At 35.0% G+C, this 18,396-nt stretch overlaps 1 protein-coding gene across 16 annotated transcripts in view; it reads right to left on the bottom strand.

The window, feature by feature from the left end:
- The window catches only part of LOC126827704 (multiple epidermal growth factor-like domains protein 6), a 196,546-nt gene that overhangs the window by 115,569 nt on the left and 62,581 nt on the right, over positions 1-18,396 (bottom strand). For all 16 annotated transcript variants that reach the window (XM_050557170.2, XM_050557174.2, XM_050557169.2 and 13 more), the window contains exon 3: positions 15,105-15,214. In XM_050557170.2, coding sequence (XP_050413127.2) covers positions 15,105-15,214 — 110 coding nt within the window. The remainder of the gene's footprint in view (positions 1-15,104; positions 15,215-18,396) is intronic.

Below are 18,396 nucleotides of genomic sequence, written 5' to 3'. Positions count from 1 at the left end.
AGTACATTTTAACACAAGATCTAGGTGGGTTGGGCGAGGTGTGAGGTGTAAATCCAATTATCCAGGTAAACAAAGGGCATTATCAGATGAAAATAAACATATGTTCAAGCAATAATCAGAGATTTGAATGGCTAAAGTACTACTTTTGGTTAATATTAATTGTAAAATTTGGGCAAAATCTTTTACGGCCTCCTATGTGATATAACTACATTATCTTTATATCTTCATTTTGTTGACAAATCTCAGAAACCATTTTTTCAGGAAGCAAAGGAATTCATATGTTCCTAATCTTAGGTGAAAGAAGTTCTTGGAAAGCAAGTTTTTTACTGCACAAGAAAATGGAATGTGTTTACGCGAAAAATGCCCACAGGATTAAGCAGATGACACTACTCCTTGTCATCAAAACCATGACTAAAATACAGTCCTTATGACCTAAAGCATTCGATACATGTGTAGGCAGTTGGAATTTGATATATAAGAGTAGGCTGTAGAACCTCTGTCCAAGCAAAATGTCTCATAGCACACTGTATGGCATATGCCTGTCTTCATTAGCCCAGTTAGAGTGAACAGTAGGACGTTAAACACCATTTAATTTCATTTTACTTGTACTGTTAGACATTTTCTTCAACCTATTGTCTCTTTAAAGTCATAGTCTACACAAATATAGGAAATCATTCAATAACATTACAATAAACTCATATAGAAATAAGCTGTTTAAATAGGAAACATGTTCAACAGTCTACTTTAAAGTTTCATTATCCTGCAATGGTTTAGGAATTTGGGTAAATAATATTTACACATTAATGAAAGGTGTTTTTTTCCCAGGGTGTATAAAATGGCAGACATGTACAAAATCTCATGACAGGCTGATGTCTCTGTGACTGCTATTTTCATAGAAATCAAATGTGAAATTTGACATACGATTGACACATCTGTCTCCCAGACGGACAGCAGATTTATCGCGTCCATCCTTTTAACTTTTAACAATTCGCAGTCACATGGTAAATTAACAGGCCTTTGTATATATGTACAATCTTATAAATAACATCACTCTGGGGACAAAACATTTTTATTATATACATTTTAAAAGGGTCTTTGCAAGAAAATCGATGCCATCTGCAGTCTATGAAAAAAGAAAATGAAAAAAATTGAAGAAATTTTGGAACTAGCATGTGAACTGTGAAATTTATATTTTAAAAGATGTACTGAGCTTCTGGTTAGGGAAACAAGAAATAAACTTTTTAAATCCTATAATATTTCTACAAAATTACATAAGTTAGAAGAATTTTAATGGCAATTTAAATTTTGTAAGAAAATTGGATATACATTAGACATATGTTGTCAATCTCTGTGGTCTTCTGTTTTTCTGTTTTTTATATAAGCTTATTTATATATCTGTATTAACCTAGAAAATACTTATCAAAAGCCTACTATCAGTTGTATTAATATCATTTTGATTTCATTTGTTTATTTCTCTGTGGTTAACAGAATTAAAAAAACACACATTTCTGTTTGCTCTCTGGCCTTTTAACACTTATATATCTCAAAGGTCTGTCTGGCTACTTAACACAGAGTTAAAGAGGGGGGAAATTTTACAGATGAACATATTTTGGCATATCCTGTTTTTTAACTTATTAAAATATTGATACTCTGTTGGAGATCCAGACATCTTTGTAAAAAGAAATCACCAGCATCAATTCTGGCCTTAACATATTCATCAGGTTTATGCCATGGTTCTAATGTACTACTTAAAACAAATCATATGCTATTTGAACATGAAATGATGTTAAACGTCCTAGTTTTCTGCATTAAATGGGTGAATGAACACCCGTATATGCCAGGCTGTGGTCTATGAAGGTAATTTTTCCCGGATGGTGATGGTGGCTCTATATATGGCCAACTCTTATTTCGCTTTCTAACTGTCAGGGGATCTTTTACATAGATCAAAAACGGATGACAATACATTTTGGCATGTCGGATCAAGTGACATTTTTCAAATTGATCTAATCCATTTCATCTCCTCAAATGTATTCTAATCTATCAGTGTGACCACAAACATATTTGTTTGGTTAATATCAATGCAAAGGTATCTAGACTACAAATAGCTGATTTTTTAGAATTAAATATGAAAAATAGTAGAGAATAATAAAATTATATGAACAATTAATCGTTAGCACAAAGTCTGTACTTCGAAAGTTGGGGGAACCAAGCATTCAGGGAGGAAATTCAGAAAATGAGCATCTCAGTTTAATGTTAGGACTCATAATTGTATTCACTTCTTGTCTTTTTCTTTGAGTTCCAAAGTAAATATTTGTCTCAAACCAGTATGAAAAGTCAAAATATGTTTTTAAGCCATGTGGCCCTGTGAAATAAAGTAGATTATATACTGGTGACCTACGTATTGTACAGTAGCTTATCTCAAGTTGAATAAAATATAGATATATTGAATATAATATTATCTAAACAATGAATCGTTTTACACTTATTTGATTTCCTAATCCTGATTAAATATTATTTGAGAAGAGATATTAAATATTTGAAGTATTAGGTCAATATTATCCTAATCCCTTAATACATGGATAGACATAAGAATATAGGTGGTTCTGCTTATGTACTGAATAGAGAAAATGGAATGAAATGAAATGGGGTTTAACTTCCTACTGTTTGGCACCAACTGGGCTAATGAAGACGGGTATATGTCATAAAGTGTGCTATGAGGGCCTTTTTGCCTGGACAGCGGCGCTACAGCCTACTCTTATATCAAATTCCAAATGCCAAGGGGTCTTTAAAAGGCACTCCGATATGTACAAAGGACCTTGTTTTTTGTCCCATCCAAACGACTAGACAGCTGCACTACTGACAAGGGGAAAACAAACCGGAAAATCCTGAAGAACTTTCTCGGCCAGCAATGGGAGCAAACCCACGACCCCAAGGTTAGCGATGGCTTCACTGAATAGAGAACATTTGGGGTTTAACATCCAGTCAACATAAATGGGAAATGAAATAATTTCCATCCCATCCGAAGGTCTAGATGTTGTTCCTTGCCAGATCCTTCATACTGCACTGTTGACAAGATAAAAAACCCACACTGAAAAATCCAGGATCTGTGAACCATCTTGGCTTCCAACACAGATGGTCATTCAGGACTAACACATATTATTCAGTGGTAGCAAGCCAAAGAAACCCGACAAGTTTACCAGGTGACACTTTTGTTAAATTGTTATCTATGATTGAAAACTTCACTTTAATTGGAACCTGTCAGAAACAGATAACTATTTATAACATCTGGACTTTCATTTGAAAGAACTAATAAACAGAAAAGAGACCTCCAGATAGGTAACCCAGAAACAGTCACTGACACATTTGTGTAAATGAAAACACCAAGTAAAGCAATTGACGTTATACGGATGCCTGTCCGGCCTCATGGTTTGAAATGAAATAGAACCACATGTTAGTCCCGATTTCATTTGGGCTATAACCTCTGACAGTGGCTGTCAGCACAATTAAGCTAGTTTTACTTTTTCACTAGACATTAGACATTGTTGGCTTATATCTAACCGTACTATGGAATGATATAAGCACAGAAACTGTTTTTAAAAATTTCTACGTTACTATTGATACAATAATTCATTACAAAAACCCAAAGAAATACACTAGTTTGACATCTTTGAGGTTTAAACAGAACTAAATTTATCTTTTTAAGAGATTTTAAGTCAAAACAAATGAGATAAGTACATCTCTCATATAACAACTGTTTTTTTACATTGTACAATTCTACTCTAGTGTTGATTGATGAACTTGTAAACTTGTTAAAGAAAGCAGAGTGGCAAATGTTAAGAGGCGAGCATCTATTCAAATGAATACAATAGGTACTAATGTCACCTGTTATTTGTGTTTAATTGACCGAAAATTATTTACCCTGAGAGCAAAGTTTAATGACATGATGGGCATAAAAAAAATCAAACAAAATAAAAACATTCATTAATACATTCGAGATATTTTCTTTTGCGATCTTTAAATCTATTTACACTCCACATGAGATGCTGTATTTGTATATTCTGGTTAATAATGACTCCGCGGGCAGTCTCAATCATCAAGCTTAATAGATAAATATTTTTTCTATCAAGTGAGACGAGAGCCACTCGATAAGTTAATTCGACCAATCAATACCAATAATAGCTATGGCCATATTGGGAACATTTTTCGGAGCCATTCCCTAATGAAAAACAAGTAGCTTGTATAAAATTTTCTTAATTTGGACCAAGATAATTTTTTTGTTGCAAGCAAAATAAATGCATTAGAGTTTGTGCCATTTTTATATATACTGTTTCCCTGAAATTGAGAATCCTAAAAAGCTCTGACATTAAATTCCACTTGGCTTGAGAGCAAAAACTATATTTTATATAATGTGTGCAGCATTAGAAATTGTATTGCCTTGCCTTGTTGCATAAAAGTTACAGTATTTTTGAAATTAAGCTGAAAAGCATCAAATATGACAAAATGAAATTAAATGAAACAGGGTTTGATGTCCTACTTTTAGAAATATGAAGGAAAAAAATCTCTCCGATAGGAAAAATAATCTGACTTGAAACATACAGCTCAAATAATGGTTGAAATAATTAGAATAATTTGCCCATTTATCATTTACACATATACAGTAATGGATATGATCTACGTATTAATTATTGCACATGTATTAATTATTTCATTAAAAACATAACAAAAAAAACAGGAGTTCATAGCATCAAAGGGACATTAACCTTTTATTAATAGACCCTTTTAATAAATTTTAATGTTAATTGCTATTTTATTAAAATTTATCAGTTAGCTTTAAACAGTTCCATCGTTTTGATGAAAAATAAAAACTATTTTGCTGACAAGCCTCATTGTTCAACCTCATTCAGGGAAACATTTGTTAAAAAAATTATTCCATCTGTTCCGGTCTTTGAACTCTGCAACACCTGGTGGGTTCTGCTCATGGCAGCAGACAGAAACAGGAGGTTTTAAAGGAGAAGAGTTGATTAAATTACCAGATAAGAAATTAGAGCGTATGCATATTAACATATTGACCTAAATGATCGTTATCCCCCATTCCCTGACATGAGTCACACTAGAATCTCTACATTTTTTAAAAGGATAATTAAAAGCAATTTAAAATTTTTAAAATTTAAATTGCTTCATTAATGATTAAAATCATTAAATTTTAACTTTGATTCAGATATTGTATCATGGCTTATTCACATATATTAACTGCAATTTTGGTATCGTATCACTGTTTCTCCACATATATTTTTGTTATCAAATTATAACTGCAATTCAGGTATGTATTATGGTTTCTCCACATATATTTTTGTTATTAAACTATAACTTCGATTCAGTTTAACCCTTAAGCACTAGACCACCTGAAACTGCCCAAACATACTGCCCCCACTAGCAAAGTTAAACCACCATATAATTAGCTGTGAACTATCTATCTAAGGATAGAACTACATTTTTGTATCTAGTTCCATGACTCCGGTGGTTTAAAGTGGTCTTAGAAACAGTCATTTCAGGAGATTTCAAAAATGAACTAGAAAACTTGACATAAAATGATTACTTTTCTCTAAGTGTTCATGGAAATGGTGTAACCAATATTTACATGTACCATGCGCTAAAGAGTTAACCAAGAAGTTATGATGCAACAAAATTTCTTACAATAATATCTTTTTGTGAAGGGATGTCTAGAATAATTAATATCGAATGCAATTAAAATCTAACTTTTTAGCAATTATAGCTTAGATTTATCTCCTCCTCAAACCATTAAAAAACCCTCAAGGATATAAATTTACAAGGATATAATTAGAGAACTGCGGTTAAAATGAAATTTGAGCAATCAAAGTTATTACCCTTGACATTTTTTTTCAAAAGATTCAAGAATGTTTTTACTGATATACACTATCTTAAAATAGTAGGTTCTTAATTTGTAATCAGCAACATCAAATTATAAGATGTTTGAAGTTTTCCTAGGTAATAAGTTATAAGTCTTAAATTGAAAAGCATATCTATTCATCATTTATAAACAACTTCATCACAAGATAACACAAATTTTGATGGTCTAGATTTGAGAGCACAGTGTGATTGAATAATGGTGGTTGTTTGTTGGAATGGAATGGGGTTTAAAAGTCTTGTCAATATAATACATCAGTTATTTTGAGACTAACATATGGTTAAATTCTATGGTTATGTGTGGAATATGAGGAGAATGTTTGGCTACTCGTCTTCAAATTCCAACTGCAAAGGGTTCTTTAATGTGCATGTCAATATATTAATGATTTTTTAACCCAGTCTCACAGCTACCACCTCTGAAAATTGAGCACCAGGCTTAAAAAATTCCAAAAGATCTTTTGATATTATTTGAACCTGGAAACTTTCAGTCAACCGGGCAGTATTCGACTACAATAGTCCTCTGTCTACTGGGTGGTTCTTGGAAAGGGTTCTCTGAACAGATAGATTGTCCTAGAACATAGAGAGCAGAAGAAAGTATACTGGTAGCCTACAAACACAATCTATCTTCCTTTCGAAGGATTCAACACAACTGAGCCTACAGAGAGAGAGAGAGAGAGAGACGTGGGGTATAACGTCCACTCGACACAAATTAGGTTATTTCGGGACTAACACATGGTTCAATTTTATGTCAATAATTTGATTGCATGTAGGGGTCTTTAGCAGTGAGAGGAAACCGGAGGACCTAGAGAAAACCCACTAGGTTGGACAGGCGACCCTATTCCTTGTCACGTACAACGGGGGAATCGAAACCCCGCCAGTTGACTCAAAGACAGACTATATGATACAGCGAGCATGTGCTAACCATTCGGCCATCCAACACCCATGTTAAAAGTTATTTAAATGTATTTTGGAAATAATTATTTCAGAACTTTTGTCAGTTATCAAGCTACAATTTGTAATTCTTTTCTCTAGTAATCGTCAATTACAAATCTGCCGAAGAAATCACCAACAGTTCTTTTGGTATATGTTTTCTAACAACCCACCATTTTACCATCATCACTATCAGATCATCGCCATCCATGTCATTATGGTTAAATATATCTACCTGTATGTAATATGGCATAATATGTGCCAACCACATGTCTAAACAATACATTCAGATTACGAGACTGATAACTTAGAAAACAAATTACAGAATACTGCCATGAGAAATATGTTGTATAATTATATCAGTTATTTGAACATCCAGCGCTGATACAGTAAAGTTCTGAAGAAGCTATGATAAGAACAAATTGGCATGACACAGACTTGACTCCTAGAAGTCATTTTATTCAGCAAACAAGTCAAATTAATAATTTTTTCAAATTTTGTAAATCAGCAATGTGTGTGTTGCCAAAATAACAAATAATTTGCTGAGAGAGATTAGGCATACTCTGACTCATACACAATACCTGTCAACTGTCACTATGTCAACAAATGGCCAACTGTTGATTTTTGAAACAAAATTTGTTTTAGAATATCAGCTAAAGATGGAAATATATACATACATACACAAAATCATATTATGTAGAATGTATAATATTTGTTTTCTATGATTTCTCCAATTATTGCCTATCAAATGTAGATAAGGGTCACCAAGGTTGTTATTTTTGGTTTTTAACTTGTCTGCTCCTCCATCGATGGTGATATTGCTGACAAATCTTTTTTTTCTATTTTCTATTCTTTGCGCACACACAGTCCAAGCCACATACACTCACACCAGAAGTAAATGACCAGCTAGAGCTCAAAGTGCAGCGTTCTAGACCACTAGTCCATCCCAACCACTCATGCCACCAAGGTTAAGGCCACGGAGGTTAAACTGGTGGTAGCACTTGCTAATATGAGTTAAAATGTCAGGGTTGGGGTTAAAGACTTCTGTGTGGATGTATATACAAATACTTTGATTCTAGCTGGTAGTAGGGGTACCTTGTTTCTTTAATGTCTGCTTTGACAAAAGTGATATCACAGATAAGACATAGGAGAGCGAAGCTTCTTCCTGTATTTTCAAATATGATTTTGCAATCTATGACCTTTGGCCTGATTCTAGGTAGCTACAAACACAGCTTAAATTATTGTAACAGGGACCAAAGATCCCAATTATAACTTCTATTTCTTTAAGCCATTTGCCATTATCTTGATTTCAACAATGATGTTAGCTGACTGTAGCAGATCTACCGATAACATTCACAGATTACCAAACTCATGCCAAAAAAACTTACTTTATGACATAGGAAGTTCACATTAAACACACATGCCAATGACATGATGATGGCTTCTTTTTTCATAACAATTCTGTAATTTTTTTTCAGTCCCATGTTTATTTTTAAAATAGTTACAAGATGTTGCAATGAGACCAGACCACCCAACAACCAAATGCCATAGAATTAGTCTCTAAATATATCCATCCCATTTTAACAATTAGTAGTCATCTAAGTTTCTAAATTTGTGCAGTATTGATATCTGTATCAAATGGTATTCCTGAAAAGACATGAATAGGTAGTGAAGCCGCACTGGCTCAGTGAGTAAGGCACTGGCTTCTGAGTGTTGACTGTGAAAGTTTATCAACTTTTTGGCGTGGTTCCATCCTTATCAGTGAGGCAGGACAGCTGACCTAGCAAGAGACAATGTATGGTCGTTCTGATGGGAAGCAAAACTGAGGCCTTGTGTACACATTGGTGTGCCCGTAAAAGAACCCTTGCCAGCTCGAAATTCGATATATAAGAGAAGTCTGAGCCCAATTTTCCTCATACGTAAACTCTATGATGTTTTCAATCGCCCAGTCTAGGCAGAACAATAGGATGTTAAACCCCATTTTAAATGTGTGGTGTTGAGTGAATATTAATTGATATTTCTCTTGATGGCATTTTAATTTTATATTTTTTTCTGTTATGTTTCTTCTGACTACTCGACCTGCGTTCTTACCACATGATCTGACAAACATTATAGTTCTCACCAAGAAAATTATTATGTACTTTCATGCTGTTTGTGCTTAGGTCTCTGAAGTTAAAAGATAATTGAACACCTACCAACTTAAGTAATTTTACACAAATCCAAATCACCTAATTGTTTATTTTTCCATCTGTTTACAAATGTTTAAGCAATAAAAAAGACAATTTGATCCTACAAACTAAATAACAATTGCACTTGTAAATTTTTTCATGACTCCTGCTGCTCTGAATTACAACATAGAACAGTTTACAACTACTGTATGCACTTTTAATTTCCCCTTATTCTCAGGTTGCGTTCACCAAGGGATAAATAATGATGCATGCCACCTTTTCAAAAGCCCATTGTTCTGATCCCAGGAATTTTAAGATGGGGATTTGGACCAATTCCAAGAGGGCACACTCCTGTACAGTGAACACTGCAAAGGGAAAATCTTTGTGGATCCTGACCCCTGAGATTATAACAAAAAGGCCCTTTCCCCTTTTAATTGAAATATATTTTTATAAAATTCCATTGGGTTTTTTTTTTCAGTTACTTTATGATTAACAAGTGTGGTATAAAAACAGGCACAAGAAATTTATAATGGGGAGGGAGAGCACTCTGATCTCCTGTTCAAATCTGCCTGATACTGTCCTTGGATATATTTATGTGTTCGCTATATGGCAATACAATTTAAACTGACATCTATTACACAACATGGAGGATCACGTGGCTATGACACTGGCTCGCTAGCCTGGAGGTCGGGTATTCGATCCCAGCATTGGCCGAGAAAGTTCATCCAGATTTTCCGGCGTGGTTCCCCCTTGTCAGTGATGCAGGACGGAGGGCCTGACAAGGACAGCTGTCTAGTCCTTCGGATGGTACGAAAAACCGAGGTCCCATGTAAACATTGGAATGCACGTAAAAGATCCCTTGGCAGTTGGAATTCAATATAAGAGTAGGCGATAGTGCCGCTGTCCGGGCAAAATTTTCCTCATAGCACACTGTATGGCGTATGCCCGTCTTCATTAGCCCAGCATAGGAGCAGAACAGTAGGACGTTAAATCCCATTTCATTTCATTTCATTACACAACATATATCCTGATAAAATACAAGCCACACAATCTAGAAAATCTAGGCAAAATAAAAAGAACATAGGTTATTAAAATGAAATAGAAGAACTACAACACATAATTCTTCAAATAAACTTTTTTAAATTATTGGTTGTCTTTTTATTACATATATATTATATTACAACATTACATCTGCAGATTTCAAATTCAGTTGGCAGGTTTGGAGTGAAATTTTCTGCCAAAATGATTAATTATTCCTCAAAAACAGCTGAGTATCTGGGCCTAGGTTAATAATGCATTTTTGTGATATTCTATTTCTGCCGACTTGTAATTTGATAAATGAAATGAAATGAAATGGGGTTTCACGTCCTCCTGTTCTGCTCCGATTAGGCTAATTTGATAAATACAACTTTTTTTCCCCAAAACTATTATTTTAAATGAAAACACTATCATACTTGTTTTCAGGAAATGTAAACTTCTTGTTCATTAATAAATCTTATATTGACAACACAAGCCAATTCATATTACTGCTTTGAGTAAAAAGAGACCAAATTGTTTTCTATTCAGCTATTGTTAACCTTTTGTAAATTGTCAAAAAATAAACTTGAGTTAAAAACAAAATTATGATAGGGCGTATATTATAACTTGTGCCGAAATTCGCACCCTGAACTACAATGTGAGTTTACATGTGTAGACAGGATCCTAGTCTGCTAGAGATAAATCTGTTGTTTTTTGTTTTTAGCTACAATCGGAACTGTTTAGTTTCAAGTTACACATACATTTGATTATAAATAAGTCTAAAAAATATGATAATTTTTTACCAGTATGTAAAGTTAAACAGACTGTCTAAATCGTGTATTTGATATTCTGTTGGAGTCGCATTTCCATTTTCGAATTGAAATGAAAATGTCTGCCTAGTCACAACTTCCCAGCTTTGATTAATCTGTGATCATTGGTGCTCGTGTAAGGTAGGATTAAGTAATTAATTATATTTGGGTATTTAGGAAATTGAATAGATGACAAATGTGATATTATATGCTTAGTTAATGCCAGAGTGATTCCTATTAAATAATGCCTGCTGGAACAATATAGTACTAAATCACTGGCCTGTTCTTGAACCACAGGGTCATGTTATCTTTTCTAGGTCTCCAGGTCTATGGACATTCCTCTCAAGGAAACACAGACACAAAAAAATGTTTGAAGTGTTCAGCAAGAGTTGGTGAGGAATAAAGGATATATATAATTCTGTTTCTAACCGGTTCAACAACATTCATATGATTTTTTTCAGCTTTTCTTTGATATATTGACCCCATGTTGTTATTAATGTCAGATGTTTACATATATACTTTACAAACGATAATATGTTACTATAAACTGTGAAAAGATAGGATTTGAACAAATTTCATGGTCTGTTCACAAAAAGATTAATAATTTTAATTTCTAAAGGTAGATTTACAATCTCAAATGACAACTTGTAGGAATCTACAGCAAATTGAAAATTATTGTTTCTTTGGTTTTAATTTAAAAGACCCGCCCCTTGACATAATCAATAGATCTTCATAATCATGCTTAAATATTATGATCTTTATCAAGGGAACTGGCAAAGGAAACCTATGCTGCTCTGTCCTGCACTTGCTCAGTTCACACTGAGATTGAACCGTGGACGTTCTGGTTATTGAGCCAGCTCCTAACCCACTGAATACTGTAACTTGTTTTTATTAGACATTTTTCAAGTGAAAACCATGAAATTAGGTTTGTTGTATTATTTTCTCTAACTGTAGATGGTGTAAATCTCTTTATACGGGAGATAATTGAGTTGAATTAACCAGGTGTTCAAGTAAATCATTTCATCAACTTTTAATCTCAAATAAACCTTTATCTACATTAACAAAATTTCTTATATACACACTTAAATCAATTTTTCTTGAAATTTATGACAATTTTTAGTTTTACATAATCTTTTTGCCACTTTTATGTTGAGTCAGCCTTTCTCTTACTTCATTATACAAAATTGGTACATAAAGCAAGCAATTCTGAGTCCTGGTTTATAGATACATGTACAGCAATAAAATAAGGACCCAGTTGTAAATTTTGGGCGAGCAGCTTGGCATTAGGGTCATGGTCCTCTCTCCATCTTTTCAGACATCATTTTTTTTATTTCAGGGCATTTTGCTTTATAGATAACAAAATAAAACATATTTTAAAGAGGGGGAGGTGGTACTATACTCTCAATTTAAGTTATATTTACTGTGCATGTCAATGAAAGAATGCATGCAATCAGTTGTCAGTGGACACTACATACATATGCGATTTTAAACGATTATAAAAACATCACTGAAGACACCCATGATGATTTGACATGTATTTTACTGTATGTGCCTTGACATTTGTAAAGATATGCACATATAGATATAAAAACTTTACAGTTGAATCTATTTAAAAATACCTTCCTATTCATCTCTCTAATGTCAACATTAATAGTGGGAGTTGGGTATAATTTAATAAAAAAATATAGGTGTATTATTCAAACTTGTATCAACAAGTCAGCCACTGAATCCTTTCACTTCAGGTGTCCCTAGTAATTTAATTTAAATAATAAAGCACTGTATTAATGCTATGATAAAACCATATGTTTGTTATATCATTAGTAACACAATAAGAGGAATATGGACCAAACATTAATCACCACATTATAAAAATGTAACACTGAAAGAACTCATTACTGCAATTTTCTATTATAAAGACCCCATTGAGAGAGGACAATGTCCGCTACAAAATGTGATCACAGCAACCAACCAGTGCAAGAATGTTACTATCCTACAATCTTACACTGCAGAAATGGAGAGAGAGAAATGGTCAAATGTCCACTCAACAAAAATTAGGCTGTTTTGGGACAAACATGATTCGATTACTATTTCAATAATTCCCTTCCACACATTGGTGTTTAGCTGTAGGAGAAAACTGGAGGACCGGAGAAAAAACCCACGAGGTTGGACAGGTGACCCTATACTCCATGTCAATTACAATTGGCCAATTGAAACCACACCACTTGACCCTATGGTCTAAAGGTGCATGCGTTAAACCATTCGGACACCCAATGCTCAGCTTTCTGTCATCCTTATGTCTGATCAGTTTCTCTCCCAGTGCACCTGTAACAGAATGCCAACAGACCTACATCTTTTTACAATTATTACTACTGGTACTTATTATACTATTCAAAAAAAGTAGGGGATATTTGTTTTTGGGGGCATAATACTAAAATATGCAAATGACTACGAAAAAAGTCATTATAGAACCTAACAGAAGAAACATTTCCAGTTACATGTGACGCCCAAACGCACCAATAGCTACCGCATGGAATGCAGGTGATGCTTGGGATCATCATGGGGGTCCAACCCAAGATTTGCACGACTCTGACTTTGAATGTTACAGTCATTGTGGCATTGAATTCCAGGGTGGAAACATCAGTTTAATTGTTTTAGTGACCAGAAAACAAATTTTGATATGCGTCGGCTTACCCAAAATGAAAGGTTACGTGCCCTTGGCATGCTACAGATCGGCACAACACAGGCGGTTGTGGCGCGGACGATGAATGTTTCTCAGTCTGTCATAAGCAGGCTATGGTCCAGATACCGTGATACACAATCTGTACAGGACAGACCACGCTCAGGTCGACCAAGGGCGACAACTCAAGCCCAGGATCGATTTATCCGTACCTTGGCCTTGAGAAATCGTGTCATCACAGCAAATCAGATCAGCGCTCGTCTTCAAACAGACACTGGTGTGAGAGTGAGTGGCCAGACGATTCGGAATCAACTGCATAGGGGTCACCTTCGCGCCCGACGTCCTCGCGTGATCCCTTGTTTGAGAGATCATCACATTCAGGCAAGACGTCGTTGGTGTATGGATCGTCAACACTGGGATAATCGACGCTGGAGCAATGTGATGTTTTCAGATGAGTCAAGGTTCACTGTTGATTTTTTGGACAGACGTAGGAGGGTGTGGCGTCGTCGAAACGAGCGCTTCCAAGACGTTAACGTCATCAGACATGATCGATTTGGGGGTGGTTCTGTTATGGTGTGGGAAGGCATCACTGTTGCTGGAAGAACGGCTTTACATGTTGTTGCAGGGCGTGTTACAGGCCAGTACTACCGGGACAACATCTTGGCAGTCCATGTTGTGCCGTTCGCACGACGTCATGGCCGCCGTTTCATCTTCCAGGATGACAACGCAAGATGTCACAGGGCCAGGATCGTTACAGGTTACCTCCAACAACAGAACATCACCACATTACCTTGGCCAGCACTGAGTCCCGACCTCTCCCCCATCGAGCATGTCTGGGACATGCTTGGACAGAGGTTACGTCAACGTCAACAACGTCCTGCCAATGTCCAAGAACTTGCTGCTGCGTTGCAACAGGAATGGGACAATCTGGACCAAAATGACCTTAGACGTCTCATTAGGAGTATGCCACGTCGGATCAATGCTTGTTTGGCAAACAGAGGAGGATTTACCCGTTACTGACTTGGTTGTGATGCTGTGGTAACTTTGCTGTTTGACCCCGGGTATCATTTTACCCTTATAATGGTCAGTCTGTGCCTTACTTAGTCTAACGATCATTTGGAATAAATCGATGAATGTGAACTTCATTTCATTTTGTCATTTGTTTCTTCGTCAGTTTCATTAGGTGACTTTAATAACACTTAAAAATCAAATATCCCCTACTTTTTTTGAATAGTATATTATCAAATACTTAAACTGTCATGGGAAGTGAAAGGCTCATCCAAAAATGAACAAATTGAGATGTGAGACATTCAAGCTCACACCTTACACACACATAAGACTGGAACAAAGTGAACATTATTCTTATCATGGGCAGTGAAAGGCTCTTCCAAAAATGAACCAATTCAGATGTAGGACATTTCAAATTCTCAAGCTCACAACTTACACATCCATAAAACTAGAACAAAGCGAAGATTATTCTTAAAACTAGTCATTCACAATTTTACCAATTAAGTATAATGTTAATTCCATAGCCATTGGTTATGATGTTAATAACACAAAGAATAAATGAGTACTTACTGTACATACAACCTCCATTATTATCTAATTGTCTCCAACCATTACAACATTTATATTTTGTCATTGGTTGAGGTTGATATCTTTCTTTATATGTTGTATAATAATGAGTTCTGAAATAAACATAAGAAATATTTACATTTAAACATATATTTACACTTAAATATAAGACATAATATTTACATTTAAATATAAGACATTTACATTTAAACATAAGACATAATATAAACTGTCACCAGCAGCCATCCATGGATTCTGTTAGAACAAAAATGGTTTTCAACAGACCTATGCCCCCGACACCTTTCATTTGGCCTTCCCCGAATGTACACTATCTGCTCCAGGTACGTTTGTGTAGTAATGGGCCGGGTCAATACAATATGTATTTGATTACCGCAACTTATTAGCAAATATATTGCATTTCTGAGCAATTAAAAAATTGTTTGACATGTTATTATTAGTTTAATATATCCAAAGACAGACAATCATCCACTTACAGGTCCAGCTTCCTGTCATTTTGGCGGGAGTTGTCGTGCTGAATTCGGGCGCTTTTCTGGTACGGAGGGGTAAGAAGACAGGGAAGAGTGAGATATTTTGAAGTATCGAAAAGCTCTTGCTTCTGATAATCACTTCGCAGAAATGCGACAAATATATTTTGCATGCGGCTATAAATAATGTATTAATTCATATTGTAAGTTATATTATTAAATTTAAGTATTCCATTTTGACCCGGCACTCGGCTGCAACTAGCTTATATAATTAAGAATCGATAATTCTACAGAAACAACAATTTAACAAAGACAAAACGAACAAACGCAAACCTAATGCACGTGTTACCTTTGAAATGGTTTCACTAATGATGTTCTCCGTCTTACTTCCGTCTTGCTTCCAGCGGACAAGACATCCGTAGCTCTAATATTACAGCTAGTGTTACCAACATCGTAAACAGCCCCCCTCCCCCACATAATAATTACGGAAATGGAAATCTGACAATGTCGATATTCATCATTAACTTACAGGAAATAGTTGAACAATATCGAATACATTTGTGTGCACAACACGTTTCTGTGCACAACGTTAGTGCCAATTCTTTGAACAACTAAATTTTATAAATCCCACACACACGCTCCGTTGTGCTTTCCCGTGATTGAAGTTTAACCCACGAGAGTTTTTGCATTACGGTTAGTTTCCGACTACGGCTTTTGATTTAAGCAAGAAGTTAATAAATGAAAGAAATACAAGAAGATATTGTTGTTAACTAAATTTATCTTTCCGGCAGAGTTGAATGACAGTACTTTATTATTTTGCGAGCGGAAATATTTTGGTTAAGTACAGGGCCCACAATACAATGCACTCTCTTGTGTGAATTACTAAACCTCTATGCATATAATAATGCGTTTATCGTGCACAATTACTTTTATTAATTTATCACCCAATAACACATTCTACAGTAGATATAGCTTGTGTGATAACTTTACATGAATTTGATTTTATTATATTTACTTATTTGTGCGTGTTGAGCTTGTTGATATTTTTTCGTATCAAAAAAGACGAGTAGGAGATTCGCTATATATGTTTGATTCGTAATAATATATAGGCGTTTATAATGATCCATACGCAATTAGTTTTTGATTCGTGCATCTTTGAGGCTCATTAGATTGGACATTTGTTTAAACCTCATTATTATGTTTGTATACGACATAAATGCAAACAGTGTATATTAAATACATTATATCACAAATGCAAAGTGAAAGCCAGGGGCTCAATTCCTGTGTTGCCCTATAAAATTCCTGCGGATTTTCCAGTGTAGCCCCCCCCCCCCCTTGTCAGTGGTTTAGGAAAATGGTCTGGCAAGGAACACAGTCTAGTCGTTCGGATGGGATGAACAATCGAGATCCTGTGTAAAATAACTGTTCCCAGTTGGAATTCAATGCAGGGTGGGCAGTAACGCCGCTGCCTGGGCAAAATGTATGCCCACCGTAATTAGCATATATTTGATCCAGAAACGAAGAAAGATAGACCCCATTTTATTTCATGTTCACGATATGCAGATATGTTGAACACCAAATACCCCGTTCGTTGATGCTTGAAAAGGGAATATATAAGGAAAACATTTTAGTAAGGATCTAGAATTGCTCAGACATTTTAAAAAATAAAGTTTTTGTTCGACGGCAGTCGGTAATGACAATCTATGACACTCGTTTTTAATACAAGGGTTTTACAGCCCAGAATTTTCAGAATTCAGCATGTCAGTGATCGACTTGATATGTGAAGAATTCGCATTGATGTTTAGAGGTAAGTTTTATTTAATGTAAGGTATATATAGCCAAGGCAGGTCATATAGGTATGTAATATATCTATATTTATTTACATAACACTATAAATAACGCCCTCGTTATCTGTTGATAACACCCATCTTAGTAGAGCTATGATTCGGATGAGACCCATCATGTCCGCATATAAATTATTCATTATTCATTTTACACCGCTTGTGTGGTATTTTAATAATAATATTTTAATGTAATAATTTAACCGCTAGTTTTGACCCTTTTATTAATAGACGGTCATTCAAGCATGCCGATAAGTACGCCCATCGGGTCGCCTCGTCGTACACTAAGGCAATAAACTCAACGTTGCATTTTCGATCTCATTAGTATAAGATGAGGTCCCCCTTTTTATATAGAGATTTAAATCAATTCAATAATTTCAATATCATCATCTCCATCAACATCATCATCACCATCAGTTACCGCTGTTGCCCTTTGCAAAACATTGAAAAAACGTCATTGTTCTTTTTTAATATATGTTATATTTAATTAGAGAACGTCCTTATACCCTTACTAAATAGTGTTAGTCAAACCACTATCCCTACGATTACCATTTACTGAACAGTAGGTTATTTCTGTCCTTACTGATGTGCGTTACATGTTTGAAGAACGTTGCTACTACCCTTATCGTTGAAAATGCCTATATGAGTTACGTTTTACTTAAGACGCTACAACCCTTACAAATATTAGTTACATTTCATAGAAGAACACTCTACCCTTAACCGAAATGAGTTACATTTTACTGAAGAACCCTGTTTCCCGACATTCCATTTAACAACAACACGTCCTTGCCGGTATAAGTTAGACTTTTTTGAAGGACTTGCCAATCAATCCGAGTTGCATTTAATTGAAGAACACCACGCCATTGCCAATCTGAAATTTTACATTTCATTGGGGAACAGTGTGCCCTTGACTATATGAGTTGCATTTCATTGAAGGACAACATGCCCATGCCGTTTTGAAACTTTACA

The sequence above is a fragment of the Patella vulgata genome, chromosome 7, assembly GCF_932274485.2.
Source record: "Patella vulgata chromosome 7, xgPatVulg1.2, whole genome shotgun sequence".
Lineage (NCBI taxonomy): Eukaryota > Metazoa > Mollusca > Gastropoda > Patellidae > Patella > Patella vulgata.
The sequence above is the reverse complement of the archived record's forward strand: the minus strand, read 5'-3'. Positions and strand labels throughout refer to the sequence as shown.